At 46.8% G+C, this 15212-nt stretch overlaps 1 protein-coding gene across 6 annotated transcripts in view; it reads left to right on the top strand.

Moving 5' to 3' along the window:
- SPTBN1 (spectrin beta, non-erythrocytic 1) overlaps positions 1 to 15212 on the top strand; it is a 116866-nt gene that overhangs the window by 64521 nt on the left and 37133 nt on the right. For all 6 annotated transcript variants that reach the window (XM_032103846.1, XM_032103851.1, XM_032103847.1 and 3 more), the window contains 8 exons: positions 4791 to 4942; positions 9276 to 9449; positions 10071 to 10162; positions 10534 to 10614; positions 11326 to 11441; positions 12292 to 12404; positions 13008 to 13195; positions 14530 to 14647. In XM_032103846.1, coding sequence (XP_031959737.1) covers positions 4791 to 4942; positions 9276 to 9449; positions 10071 to 10162; positions 10534 to 10614; positions 11326 to 11441; positions 12292 to 12404; positions 13008 to 13195; positions 14530 to 14647 — 1034 coding nt within the window. The remainder of the gene's footprint in view (positions 1 to 4790; positions 4943 to 9275; positions 9450 to 10070; positions 10163 to 10533; positions 10615 to 11325; positions 11442 to 12291; positions 12405 to 13007; positions 13196 to 14529; positions 14648 to 15212) is intronic.

Here is a 15212-nt window from a genome sequence, read left to right as displayed (position 1 = left end):
TCGGGCTGGACTCAGCAGGGAGGCTGTCAGTGCCGCTGATGGCTGGGCTGTCCTGAGGGGCTGAGAGCCCAGCAGCAGTCCCAGACTGCTCCTTTCAGCTCTTCTTTTTGTGCTCCACTTTCCCTGTTTGGGCTCTTTTGGGAGCATCCCCTTTGCTGTGTGGAGGCCTTTGCCCCTGCCCAGGGGCTGGTGGGAGCTGTCCCACACCCAAAGTCATTGCAGGGCTGGCAGCAGCGTGGCCCAAGCAGATTTACCATTCTGTTTGAAAGGGATTCAAGGTCAGTTTGTTGGAAATGTGGTTTGACTGGTATGGAAGCGAGCAGGGTGTCTGGAAGCGGTGTTTAGCAGGCAGGTGGTGGCACAGGTAACCTTTGCCACAGCTGCGGTCAGCGCTGCTGCGCGCGAAGGCCCTGGGGCCCGTAACGCCTCCTGGCATGTGGGAGTGCACGGGGTCACGGGGCCCACGTTGGTCTCGGTCTGCTCCTGCAGCCCTGCCTTTCCCAGGGCAGTTATTAAAACAAGTTCACCATTATTCTGGCACAGCCCTATTGAGTTCACCCAGCAGAGCTGAGTGTGTGACAAGGGGGAGGTGTATGTGACCCTGGTACCACTGTCCCACAATGGGGACTCAGTGACTGAGCTCTGGGCTTTCAGAAAGTTGACTGCATTTTTGTCAGGATTTTTTCTTATCAAATTAGTGGAGGAAGAAGTGTTTCCCCCCAAGCGAGGAAAGGGTTAGATGCCTGTTTGTGATCCTGTCCAGCTCAGTTTATGCTTTCAGTGTACAAATTCTGGTTTATTTATTAAACTCCTAAACAAAGTCAGTCCTTGATGCGTCACAATCACAGCATCAGAGTTTGCAAGCCTGTCTGGTGGCAGCATTGTCATGGGGCCTTCCGCATAAAGGAAATTTCCTTCCCAGTGTTGCTTCAAGATAAGTTGGATTCTCTATTATCGATACTGCTCTGAGAGTGGCTTCCGTTTTCCTGCTGTTCATGTTTTGCATGTTGCTCATTTCTCTTTACCCTTGGGAAACAAATGTTTTCACAAGCTGTAGGACACTTGGAGCTCCACCCATATCCTCTCGTTTTAATTAATCTTCAAAATCCATAACTGTGTTTTTGAAAGTATGAAGGACATTTGTCAAAACCATCACATGATGTTCGTAAATAGCACTCAGGGCCCATGGCTGATGTTAAATCCCCGGAGTCATCACTCATGGATGTACCTAGTCCTTACTGTGGAGGTTTTTGCACATTAAGAGAGTCACAGTTGTGTTGTTTGCTTAACCAAATTGTCAGGGCTCTAAGCCCATTTCTGTATGTATCTTTCTTTTCTTCTTTACAACCAAAATTTCTTGGTTTTAATTCTGTGTGTGTTTTAACCTGAAACCCCAGAGCAGAAAAATAGTTTATCAGTTAGAAAGGGTTGATAAAAGCATTGCAAAAACCTGCTGTCATTGTGAAACACCATGTAGAAATAATCAGGAGAGGTTTTAACATGACCAACTCCAGTCACGCCACTTTCCAAATGGGCTTGGTTTGCTTTCCCACGTTGTGGGAGTGCAAGAGGAGTGAAGTGATGCAGGGTAAGAAGGGCTGTGCCTTCTCCCTCCAGGGGCTTCTCTGGCTGAGAATATCAGGGGGAATTAGAGCTGTGCTCCGCCTGTGCCAAGTGCGGGATAAAGCCCGGCCTTCCTGGGTGACTGCCCCATTAGGAGCCTGAAAGAGCTGCTGTGTCTCTCCAGTGGCATTTTTCTGACATAAGTTGCTGGTTGTCCCCAAAGCTTGGCAGTGGCATGTGGGGCCTGGCCCTTGTGTGGTGCCACAGGGTTTTCCCACAGGGCTGCACCCGTGAGGATCTCCCTGCTTTGGGCCCTGCTTGCCATAAATCAGAGGAGAGATGGAAAGAAAGTGAAAAGCCATGAATAGCTCCAGCACTGAACTTGCTGGAGCTCATGTGAAAAGACGACTGTAGGCTCAGCACGAGGAGTTAGCGCTGGAACCAGCACAGCTGTGGTCCCAGTAGAGACTTTCACACTATTTTTAAGTGGTGGGACCAGCAGGGAGGAGGCCGGTGCCACAGATGGGTGGGGATCAGGTGAGAGGAGCTCAGGCAAGAGCGAGCTGGGGCGGGGGCAGAGGTGGGGAGGGAGAGAAACCAACCGGGCCCTGCAGCCTCTCGCTGTAAACAGGAAATCGAGGCCACCGAGAGCAAGGCTGAGGAAACGGGAAGGCAGAAGGGGAGAGGCAGCGACTGGCTTTGAACTCTAGAGTAAAGAAAGCACTTCCTAACGGCATCACCATTGGCTCCCCCAGCACAGAGGGCCTCCAGCCAGCCTGGGCTCCCATCTTCTCCCTCCCTGATAGTTCACTGTGCTTGAGGATGCTGAGGCATTACTCCAGACAAGGAGTCAGTCAAGCTTTCTCGGGTTTTTTCCCTGAGTCCCCACTGCCTGAAGAATGCACTTTGTCCTTCTTTGGGGCTGCTGAAAGTGCTGGGGTGGTAAAGCTTTTTGGGAAAGCAGCTCCTGAGCCACATGGACAGTGTCCCCAGGAGGGACCCATCTTCCCTGTCCTGGAAGGGCCGCTTGCTCTGTTGGCTTCCTTGACTTGCTTTCAACACTAGAAGGTCCCAAGCTGGTGTCAGTTAATACCACGGCTCCAAAGGTTTCACAACGTGACTTGTTGTGTCACTGCATTTCCCACATCATGTCTTTCATCCGTTCAAAATTAGGCCCTGACTCTTTATCTCCTTTTACTAAACACACGTGGATGTTCTTTTCCCACTCTTTACTTTCACTGTGACCCCAGATTGGGAGGGTTATTGATAACCATAATTTTTGGCCAAAGATTTTTTTAATGGTTGGCTTTAAGATGGTATTTGATAGCTTCCTTATTTTACATCATATTTTGTATATCCAGCTCTATTTTCATGATCCTGTACAGTGGCATTTTTCTTTGGAATGAATGTAAGCATAGGGATCACTGAATGTTGTGTTTCTGTGTAGAGACTACAGTGATTAAATAAACAAACTTCCTGAGCTGTTTTGGGGCTTGTTCAAGCTGGTGAAGGGAGACATAATTTCTGTTGGAATTTTCTTTTAAAAGCACCAACTCTTGCAAGGTTTCTCTTCTGTGACTAATTTCAAAAAAACCCCTTAAAATAAAGGCATGGGTTACTAGACAAGCAGATATGCAAGAACAGCATTCCCAGGCACTTGCTATAAATAGTTCATAAAATATATATTTAAAGCTGGTAGACACTAGTTGCAGTTCCTGCTGATTTCCTGTGCTTTTCCTCTATCACAGGGATCCTCTGCTCCACACAGAGTGAGGGCAAACACAAGTAATGCAAACTGTCAGTTCACCCAAAGCATGTTGTTTTGTCACTAACCCCACCTTTGACAGCTTTCCAAGCCACATTTGTAATTTCACACCTTACAGGTAGGTAAAAGCTGTCAAAACGGGGCAGTTTCAGTGCTGTAGCTTTGGTCATGTCCAACCACATGGGTAGGAAGGACAAGTTCAGAAATAAGTGGGAGGAACGGAAATCTTAGGGTGGGGTTTGTGCAGTTGGGCAAACCACCACACAATTCAGGCTGCTTTCCCTCCCACTCACCACTGTTCTGTTATCTGATTTCTCTTCTTACTGTCTTTTCCTCTTTTACTTCTTCCCCATCTTTCTGTCCTCTTTACACTCAGCATCTTTGTCATCCCACGTCACCAAGACTGGATTTTTGCTGCTGTCTCCAAGGTCCTGGGGTCAGTGACTGGTTATGAATGTGCTGGGACCATGCCTCTACCATGCTGCACTGCCAGGAAGGGAGCACATTCTTCCTTTGGAAGGACAGCATCCACCAAACCCCTGGGCAGTCATATCTGGAATGTTCTCTGTGTTTCAAGCAACATTCTTGGAGCTTTCAGAGCTGGGGATGCTGTAGTTTAGGATTAACCTGTCTTCATGTCCTGTTCCTGCACATGACAACAACTTTATAGAGACTGATGGGAGGCTTGGAATCTTGTCTGCCTGGGAAAGCAGAGCACTTCCATTCAGCTGTCTAACTGTAGCTTTCAGAGTCCGAGTCAGAGCACCTGTGTTTTGACAGATTTGGTCTGCAGTATTTCCCAGCTCAGTGAAATGACTTTTGGCTAACAAGGAAGGGCTTCATCCAAAGCCCTTGGCAAGAGAATGTAACCACAGAGATGTATAATGTTTTCTGTCTGAGAGCTCTAGGCTTGGCAGATAGCTGGGTAGGAGTTTGGGAATTAACGTGGACTGCAGTGAGCCTGTGCAGTAAGAGAGCTCCCACAGCCAATGTTTTCCTCTATAAACAGTTGTGAAAGACTCTGGGAAGGTGGAAAGAATCTATTTTTCTATGGCTTGATATAAATGCTTGTCTACCTCAGGCATGCAGTTATGGAAAAATTCATCTTGACATTGTGTAAATACAGTTATAAATGTTGAATCTGCAAATAAATATTGTCATGAGAAGGGAAAACGTCAGTGGTAAGCTTTGGTCTCTGCTCTCTGTCATACCTGTCTTAATCCAAAATGACTTGTGGTATTTTGGGGCATCTGTTGTGGATTTGTGTGTGTGTTCCAGAGCAGGTGAACTCAGCAGGTGAAAAACGGTGGGTTTTCAATGAAAAGTCCTAATTTCATCAATGATTCTCCAAAAAAGACAAGCCATACCTTTGATTTAACCTTAGGTGTTTGAACATCCCATTTGCACATGGAAACATGAGCTGTGATTCATTTCGAGTAAGGTTGTGTTGTTTTCCCCACAGATGAACGTGAGGCAGTTCAGAAGAAGACCTTCACAAAGTGGGTGAATTCCCACTTGGCTCGTGTGTCCTGCCGAATTACAGACCTGTACACTGACCTTCGAGATGGGAGGATGCTCATCAAACTCCTGGAAGTGCTTTCAGGAGAGAGACTTGTAAGTGCTTATTGATATCCATTGGGGGGGTTTGGTTTGGGTTTGGGTGGGGTTTTGTGAATCCTTGGCCCAACTGCAGTACAGGAAATCTGAGTGTCTTTTTATATATTAAAGGAAAAAAAAAAGGGCTCTATTGCTTCAGCTGGATCCAGACACCATTAAAATGCCTTCCTACCGGCTTCAGTGAGAATCAAAGGATGCCTTCTTCAAAGGTTCCTTGCTGGTAACATGCTGAGTGCTTCTAGCAGCATGTTCCCTGCTCCCAAATCTGATAGGCACAGAGCACAAAATGTTCCTGAGCCCCTTAGATCCCTCGGTGGTGGTGAGTTAGGTGTGCTGGGGGACGTTCCTGGGCCCTGTGGGCAGTGGCCCATTTTTCTGCTAACAAGCCCTGCACTGATGCAGGTGTGCGGGCCTGGCACATCCCTACTCCCTTCCTGGAGGGTGCCAGGGGTGTGCACACAACAGTTGGAGAGGGCCACGCCACCCTGGGAGTAGCTGGAGCTGTGGTGTTCATTGCACCCAACTGCTCAGGAATGTCCCTGAGTGTACTTGATTTTACTCAGATAGATAAGGCTTGGGCTTTCTTTGATTGGGGGAATATCTAAAATCAGTTTAAATAAATGGGTGAAATTCTTTCTTTGGGTGTGCTGAGGCACCCCCTTGGTACCAGCACAAGGAGTGGTGAGTAAGAAAGTCCTTGTAGTGAAAAATGCTGCTGCACAACAGGAAAACTGGGTGCCAGGAAATGGCTGGGTATCAGCTTCTCCTTCGGTTCCTTAAATGATGGCGATGCTCTTAACTGCCTAATTTAGAGAAATCTTTTCAAAGAAATACGGGTCTTTAGCTAAGACCCAAGGCTCCAGGGGGCTGGGTAATCACTTGTCATCAAGCTCTCCTATTAGTGGAGCTCCATGGCTTAAGACTCTGGTTAATGAGTGGAACATATGGCCCAGTGTAGTGTATGTGTGCGGGAGGCAGGAGAGGAGCTTTCTGTGTGCATCCGGGAGGGCGAGGGAGCTGTGACGTGCACAGAAGTGCCTGTGTGGATGGGGTAACAGATCCTGGTGTTCTTCAGCTGCAGTTTGCTCAGAGCCCCTCTCTGTGTCTGCCAGACTGCTCACCTCAGCGACGTGTTGGGTTTGACGTGCTCATTGCGGGTAGCAGGTGTTCCTCATACAGGGATAGTTGAGACCAACATGCCGCATTATCTGAGGGTTGAGACACCAACTGTGTCACCTCTGGTTAAGTCTGCCTGTCTGCCTGCCAAGATTTTCAGCAGCAAATAGGAAGCTCAGAGCAGTCCCATGACTCTGGCTGCGCCGTTCATTTACATTTTTCACTCCAGGTTTTGGAAAACGCAAGCAGCGCTGAGGCAGCTGCGGGGTGGGGAGAGGGCAGGAGACTCCGTGGAGCTGCACTTGCATCATCGCTTGTGTCTGGCATTGGCAGCTGCCTGCACCACCACACATTCTTTTTGTAGCTTCCTTATCGCAGGCTGGAGGACAGCAGGCTCTGTTTGAACAGTGCATTCCACCACACCTTCCTCTGCAAACAAGAGTAAACGTAATGCACTAAACCTTGAGACAACTGCACACACCAAAAGTATTCTAGGAGGATCTTACACACACCAAAAATATTCCAGGAGGATTGCCACACAGCATCTACTTGCTGTTGCTCTTCAGTTTTTTGGAGTTTATTTTAGTCAATATTAGGTAGGTTCTGACAACTCCGTGCCCCCTGCCAGGGAAATCTAAAGGCAGGCCTTACGCAGAAGGCTTAAAATAAGGCAGGAAACATCAAATGTTAAGCAAGCAGAAACTAGCATAGATAAATATCCCATAAACGTGGTGTGTTTACTGGTGCAGTGGAACAAACAGGAGTTGTTTCCTCTCTTTTGAAACTGGGATTCGGATTCTGGAGCTGGAGCCTGGGGAGCAGAGTCCAGGATTTTGGATGCCAATCAGGGAAGCAGGGCTGCTCTTTGCTCTCTCACTTCAATTGCACAAACCCTGCATTTTCTGATACCTGTTGTGATTTTTGTTGATGAAAACCCACAGTCCTTGGAGGTGTGTTGGAGAAACTCAAAATGAGAGCATCCAATAAGGGCAACACCTACATCTTCTTGACCTTGCTCAGCTTGATTCCTAATCCTAGTGTTTAGTCCAGGCCTTACAGCATCACGTCCTCTGCACAGCAGTGTTTAGAAGGAAACTGATAGCATGCAATGCTGTCACTGAGAACAGTGGGAAAGAATCCAGCCAGCATGAAAGGACACTTGTAATTTGGTTTGCACACACTGGTAACCAGCTTGTGCCTAACAGAAAAATAAAGCTGGGAATTGTTTTCGGCCTAAGATTAAGCATTTAGCGCAGTTTCTCCCATAACTAAATTAAGGATTAGTAAATTCCTTACAATTCCTGGATGCTCAAAGGTCAAATCACTTAAGCACGTTCTCTGTAGTGAGTTCTGTCACATTTTCTCTTGGAAAAGAGGAAGGGTTTTGATGTAGAACCAGTTTTCCTGTAATGTGCGTGTGAAGACTCTGGGTTTGGTACTTGCTTTCCCTCCACTCAGTGTCTGGATCTGTGTTAGCCCAAAAAATGCGCAAGATATGTCTCACTATGCCTCATCCCGAGGCTATGCAGGGGAGTGTGGCAAGCACAGCCACACCTTGCACAAACCAGACTCAGATGCCTCTTCCTCTACATAAAACATCTCTGGTGAGTGGTTTTGGCTCCGTCACCATGGTACTGGAGGTTCTGAGAGCACAAAAAGAGCTTTTACAAATCCTTTTCTGCTCAGTAGTTTGAGGCAATAGAGGCAGTGCAGGTACTGCTTTGGGCAGTGGAAAAGGCTGTGTTAAGGCCGAGGGGACAGTTTGGGCTCTGCCACTGCTGCTGAGAAATGGCCACAGTCACAGTCGTTCCTGAGCCTTGGGATCATCCTTGTGCAGGTGAGCAGGCCTGGGAAGCTGCTCCAGGGCTCCAGGTGTGGCCGTGGCTGGGACAAGCTGTGGGCTGGAGCTGAGGGTGCAGCCGGGCCTCCGCCTTCCCTCCTGCCCTGGAACAGCCTCCTACCTGTGTTTTGCAAGGTTCAGTCAAGCCTTAGGTCCAGCTTTCCACACTCTTGGTAATTGATGGTGCCAGCTAAAGGCTGGATCCCAGATTGTCCCTGCTGGGTGAGGGATCTCTGGCTGGCTTCAGCCAAACATGCAGCTCCCTCCTGTTCCTGCTCTGGCTGTGGCTCTTTGCACTGGCAGCGTTTGGGATGGATGGGGTGTGCACAGGCTGGACATGCAATTTGGGCCTCTTTGGAGGGACTTTTATGCCCTGAAGCAGGGGGAGGCTCCTGGAAAATCTCCCTTTTGCTGAGAATTGCGGGTTAACTCTGCATCATTCCCCAGCCTCAGGAGGAGAACAGACCCAGGCTGACTGAGGCTAAAGCTGCTGGACTCAGGGTTCGTGTGTCCCAAAGGGCATCTTCCTGCATGGCTTCCCTCTCCACCATCCCCTGTGGCACAGGCTGTGTTTCCAGGGACTGTACTGTGGAACTGGCTGAAACTCTTCCCCTTGAATGCAGGCTGGGGCCAGGATACTGCCTGAGCTATTTCCATGGCCAGTTAATTACAATCATTGTAGAAAACAAGGAAATTATGGCAATTAGTTGTTTGGCTGAGTACCTTTGGTGACATCCCAGTGAACACTGAACGGGCTATTCAGCTGTAATCCTTATCTGCACAACAAAGTTCCTTTATTCAGTTTTACAGCAGAATTCTGCATGCTGATAACACATTCATTGCTTTTTTGCAGTTGCACTGGGCTTTCATATAACTGTGTTATGTTGGTGTGGCTGATTTTGTAATTAGTATATTTTTCCTATGAAGAAATCTTTGTAATCAATCTCTGTTATTTTCTTACTATTTATCTGATTTACTGACCAAAGAAAAGCAATGCCGCTTCCTTCTTGAGGAGTTTTACTGACTAGTTCGCGGTTCAAATCTGAGCTTGTGAGCGAATATCCTAGAGAGGAAACATGAGGGAAGGAAGCAGGAAAAATCCTTTGAAAGGCAAATGAAATTGGGCCTCTGTGTCCAGCTCAGGTGCAGGATATTGGTTTTTTACCATGGTTTTGACACGTGCTACTGTTACCCTGGTGAAAATGGGCTGGAAGATGCAAGAGGTGGTTTTGTACCTGGAATTTGAGGAACAAATGTGAAGTTGCTGCCTGGGAGAGGTGATGCGCCAGCCAGAACTGAAGAGTTTAAAGCTGTTTGGCTTTTCCCCTCCCATCTACAGTAATAAATGATTTTATTCTTCCTTTTACCTTCTAGCCTAAACCAACCAAAGGAAGGATGCGCATCCATTGCCTGGAGAACGTGGATAAAGCCCTCCAGTTCCTGAAAGAGCAACGAGTGCACCTAGAAAACATGGGATCTCATGATATTGTGGATGGGAATCACAGGCTGACACTTGGCCTTATTTGGACTATTATCCTGAGATTCCAGGTAGGGTTGTTGCACACACAGATACATGGATGAGCTTTCCATGCCTGTGTGTAACATACTTCACTGTGCATTTTAGGAGCAGAGTGCTCCCACGTGCTCCCAGCAGATGGGAGGGAGAAGTGCTTGGGAACCTCTCAGGATAAATCAGTCTCCGTGGTGCTGCTGACCTGTGGTGGGAGTTTCCTGTGGGGAAATTCATATGGCTTTATTTCTAAATCAAAAATAAATGTGAAGCTCCAGTCTCTACACTAGACCCAGGAGGAAATGCTGCCCTTGGCTGCTCTCCATCTCCATGCTGGTTATCCATAACCTGGCTGACTTGGCACTGACATGGATTAAGGGTGCACATAGGAATTATTTCAGTGTCCCAGCTAAGGCTTGAGATTTCTTGTTTTCCAGCGAGTTGCATATTGGTCTTTGCCCTCAGATAAAAAAGGCTGGGAAGTCCTTTTGCAGAAAGAATAATAAATCCGTATAATGAATACATAACTCATAATAAATAGCATAGTAATAAACATGTAGTAGCTTTAATTTTGGTGTTTCCCAGCATTCCTTTCATCTTTTCAAAAAAGGCCATGTGTTTTCTCAGAGAAATATTGAGATCTTCTATGTTAATTTTAGATCCAAGATATCAGCGTTGAAACTGAGGACAATAAAGAGAAGAAATCTGCTAAAGATGCTTTGCTTTTGTGGTGCCAGATGAAAACAGCTGGGTGAGTGTGGATTAAGTGATTATCTTTAAAGCTCTTACACATTTTGAGTTTTTGTTGAAATAATTTTAAACGGGCAAACACATCTCTTCTTAAGTGGACTCAGAGAGAAGGAATTCAAGAGACGTGAGCTGATGTTTACAAGTCAGAAAAGTCTGAATTTGTGATATTAATGCTGGGTGATAAACACAGCAATCTGATAATCCATGAATATATGTAGCAATATGCTGACTCTTTTCACCCTATTCTGAAGAAATAATGACAATTTCAAGGGAAACTTAATGTCTGCCTGCTCTGGGTTTTGGTGCCAGAGCGTGCAGAGCTGCACTGGGGGCGCTGTATTGATTGCGCTCTCCTTGATTTTTGTTCTGCAGGTACCCCAACGTCAATATCCACAACTTTACAACAAGCTGGAGGGATGGGATGGCGTTCAATGCACTGATCCATAAGCACAGGTATGTGTGGCTCAAGGTCTGCCCTGGTTTTGCAGCTACCTTGGAGCTTGATTTAAAAATCTATGAAGAGCAGGAAGTTGAGGAGTTGCTGAGAGTTTTATAGCAACTTGCCTTGTTTTGAGCTTTACAGCTCTTGTGGTCATTGTGAGCTCAGCTGGGCAGCAGCTTCTCACACCACAAGTCAAAACAGGTTGTGTTTGGTTTCAAGGGAATAAATTACACTCGTGATTATTTGGGTTTGGTTTGGTTGTTGTACCTCAGTGAGTAACCCATGCCCAGGTCTGGAATCTGGGGGCAGGAGTGGGGAAGCACACCCAGAGCAGCCTGGAGGGGAAGGAAATCCGTGCCCAAGGATGGCCAAATGTGGTGCCAGGCTGCCATGGCTGGGGATGCTGCTCATGGCAAGCTCAGGCAGAGTTATCCGGATGGATTGCACACTTCCATGGGTGTGAGGAGAGACTCGTGACCACAACTTTGTTCTTCTCTTCTCCAGGGTCACCTTCACTGCTGTTAAGCTCTCCCCTGTTCTCTCCCATGGCCAGGTCCTGCTGTACCATATGCTGGGCATTGCTTCATTCCTTTAACGCTGCTGGGAAATGCATGAGGCACATGAAACCTTGGCCGGGTTTTCTGAGGGTTGGAGATCTTAGTTCATTTAAGGGTGGCTGCACTGTGCTTTGGGAAATCTAAAGAATTTTCCATCCTGTCTAGGCCTGATCTGATTGATTTTGACAAGCTGAAGAAATCAAATGCACACTACAATCTGCAGAATGCTTTTAACCTTGCAGAGCAGCACCTTGGTCTTACCAAGCTCCTGGACCCTGAGGGTAAGAATTCCAGCAGTTTCAGCACTTAAGGGCTCTTTCCTCCCACCCCTCCATGTCAGAGAACATCTCTGTGACAGATTTTTGTGTCCAAGAGCAGCTGGATGCTGCTGACTCACCTGGTGATACAGGCAGAGAGGGAGGGAGAGAATGTGAGATGTCTCCGGCAGCAGACTGAGAAGCAGTAGCACAAGAGCCCTTAATCCTGTGTTTATTTATTGCCATCTGACAAGTTTGTTGGCCTGGCCACATATTCATAAAGTCATTCCAGTCAGAGGCTTCCTTCTGATGTGCTCTGAGAAGCAGAAAAGCTTCAGCCCGTGCTTCTGTGGGAGTGTGTGTGCTCCCAGTGCTGGTGCAAGAGCCTTTTGTGTCACAGGGCAGGAGTGATGTATTTGGGCAAGTTTCGTCTTGCTTGTTTTCCAGTGCCTCAGAATTGCTGCAGGAGAGGAAATATCTTGTTTTCCAGCTGTATCTCTCAGATTCGCCTGGACAGACATAGGTTTGGATTCCTCTCTCCAAATGCTGACACAGCACTGAAGTTGTCAATTAACAGTAGTTGTGTCAACTCACACAGACACCAGAGGAGTTATTTTGGCTGTGCACAAGCTGTAGCAAAGTCTGGAACTTGACTGTAAAGCCCAAAGGCCCCACGCTTTAGCCCCAGCCCACACTACTGCCAGAACCGGTGCAAAGCTGCTCAATTTGCTTCTGCTTTGGATACAAACCTTAGGGGCTGAATTACCACTGAACCCATCTCTGACTCCCAAACACATCCTTGGTGCACTCTGGGCTCTGTTGGTGTAACCCCTGCACCCTCAGCATGCTGAGATAACTCTTGTTTGGTTTGCAGATATCAGTGTTGATCACCCTGATGAAAAGTCAATCATCACCTATGTGGTGACGTATTACCACTACTTCTCCAAGATGAAAGCTTTGGCTGTTGAAGGAAAACGTATTGGAAAGGTTTGCAAGTTTAAATTATAAATTTTTATAAAGCAGGTGAAATATTTCTGATTTTCTTTTTCCTCTTGGTTGTTAGTTTTTTAAGAGTCCACTCTGTGGTAATTTTTATCTTTTTGCTTTTGAACATGTTTTGAATGTTAAATATTCCCATGTGACTCTGAGAAGTAGTTAATTTCCAGCTGCCTCACATTAGAGAACACTTGGCTGGTGTTTTATTTTTCCTTGTTAATTTTGCATCATGGCTACTTTTCCTTTCTCATTAACTGCTCCTCACCCTCTGGGCCCTCTGTCTCCTCTGGAAAAGTCTCTCATTTAAAACATGTGCAGTCATTCTCTGTCCTTTGGCGACATTGCCCCCATCCTTACAGCTGGGCAGGCTGATTATGAATCCTTGTGTGAGCCTCATCTCTGCCCCCCTATTGCTGTGGGATCTTGGGAATTCAGCGCTGAAAATGCTGAGCTCTCATTCCTCAGGGATCCCGGCAGTGAGTGCTCTGATTCACAACTCAAGTCTCCCAGCAGTTCCTTTTATGTGGGCTGTTGGATTTAAATGACTGAAGAGTACTGCCCTTGTGACTCATGTGTGTTGTGCTGCTGTTGCAGGTGCTTGACAATGCCATTGAAACAGAGAAAATGATAGAAAAATACGAGTCCCTGGCTTCTGACCTGCTGGAGTGGATTGAGCAAACCATTATCATCCTCAACAATCGCAAATTTGCCAACTCCCTGGTTGGGGTGCAGCAGCAGCTGCAGGCGTTCAACACTTACCGCACAGTGGAGAAACCACCCAAGTGAGTTTAATCTCAGCTTAACACAACAGTCAGTGCTCTTGTTTGGCTTAGTCACTCATTGATTTTTTTAAAAACTAACACATCCAAGTAATTTTAATTGTGACTTAAGAATTTATTTTCCTGAACAAGCCCAATTCTCATATTCCTGATTGGCACTTTTCGATATTACTCGGGGCCCGTTCGCTTTGTGCTGCTCAATGTGCAAATAACAGCAGCAATGAGAAAAGGATCTCGGAGTCGTGGAAGCTGTCCCTGCCCTGGGATGCCTGTCTTATCATATGAGTGGTAATAGCATACCGTGGTAGTACAGTAATGTCACCACTCGTGCTTTTAATAGCAGTGGATAATACCAAAACGCTGCTATTAAAAGATCCCTACTGCTTATCCCACATGAAGAGGAAGTATGTCTGGCTTTGTCAAACAGCTCTGCTTACTCAAACTGATACAAGCAAAACTGGGCAACTTATTTCTGGAAAGCCTCTTTTAGCATCGTGATATCAAATCTGTTTATTATTTTTGTCTAATACGAGTTCTAATGGATAATAATCACAACCCAAAGCATTACACAGGATGCAGACATCTTCTAAAATTGCAGACTATTCCCTAATGCCCATGAAGTTTGTTTATTTCCCAGGCGTACAACACAGGGAAAACAGTGGGAAGAGTTTATTGACTGCAGTGGGCTTTAAATAAAATTTCCATTTCTTGTGCTGATGGAGTAAACTAGGACAGTGCATGTACTAGAATAAAAAAAAAAGCCTTTTCTTGACCCCCAAGGGGTTTGAATTCAAACACTCAGACAGCTGACTTCTGTGAAGTTGCTTTTGCTGTCTGCCCCAACTGGCTCCAGGGAAAGTGTGGGCTATTTTCATTGCTCCCAGCTTCCACACAAGATGGAGGTGTTTATGTGAATGCTCCATTCGTCATGTCAACATTTTGAACAAGTGCTTTATTATAGTTTATTGTAGTCAACTATATTCAATATTTTATAGAATTGCTTCCCTATGAGGGTGAGGATGCCCTGGCACAAGTTGCCCAGAGAAACTGTGGCTGCCCCATTCCTGGAAGAGTTCCGGTCTGGGTGGGACAGGGCTGGGAGCAACCTGGGACAGTGGAAGGTGACCTTGCCCTGGCAGGGATTGGAACTGGATGGGCTTTAAAGTCCTTTCCAACCCAAACCATTCTGTCAGTACATGATTCTATGATTATACCTTAGCAGTAATTAAAGTTTGATTGTAACTCAATCCATTCTGTCAGTACATGATTCTATGATTATACCTTAGCAGTAATGAAAGTTTGATTGTAACTCAATTATCCTGAAAAATTTTGTTTAGATTTACAGAAAAAGGGAACCTGGAAGTGCTGCTTTTTACCATCCAAAGCAAAATGAGAGCCAACAATCAGAAAGTGTACATGCCGAGGGAGGGCAAACTCATCTCTGACATTAATAAGGTAAACTGAGCAGCTCCTCCCCTGTGACTCAAAATATTGCTATTCTCTCTCAGAAAACTGGGCAGAAAAACATTTGTGATCTCCAGCCTTGATGTGGGGGCTGTAAGGGATGGGTGAGGTGGGGTGACCTTTTCCTATAGCTCGGACTCACTGCCCTGGGCCAGGCCCTGGGTGTCCTCAGCATCTGTAGGAGCTTCTGCTCCTGGGGCTGCCAGCTCTGCCTTGCCCCTCATGGTCCTGGCTGTTGGAGAGAAGTGGCAGAAGGCAGCAGCAGTAGGTGCTGTGCCCTCCCCTTCACCTCCCAGTGCCCTGCCTGGGCATAGTGGATCCCTCTGGGGTCCTGCAGCCTGTTCTCTGCTGCTGCAGCTGGCAGGGCAGGGCAGAGCTAGGCAGAGCTGACAGGCTCTCTCAAGGGTAACAAACAGCTTCAGCCTGGCAGCTTCCTTCTTTGTGTTTGATCATGCTTGGCATTCCCAGACCAGCTGTTGTGGGTGTCTGTGGCCTCATCCCAGGGAGCAGCAAACTGCTCAGCTCTCCTGGTTGCAGGAGGAATGCCCAAAATAGT

Source organism: Corvus moneduloides, chromosome 3 (genome assembly GCF_009650955.1).
Source record: "Corvus moneduloides isolate bCorMon1 chromosome 3, bCorMon1.pri, whole genome shotgun sequence".
Classification (NCBI taxonomy): Eukaryota; Metazoa; Chordata; class Aves; order Passeriformes; family Corvidae; genus Corvus; species Corvus moneduloides.
This window is presented reverse-complemented; position numbering and strand designations above follow the sequence as displayed.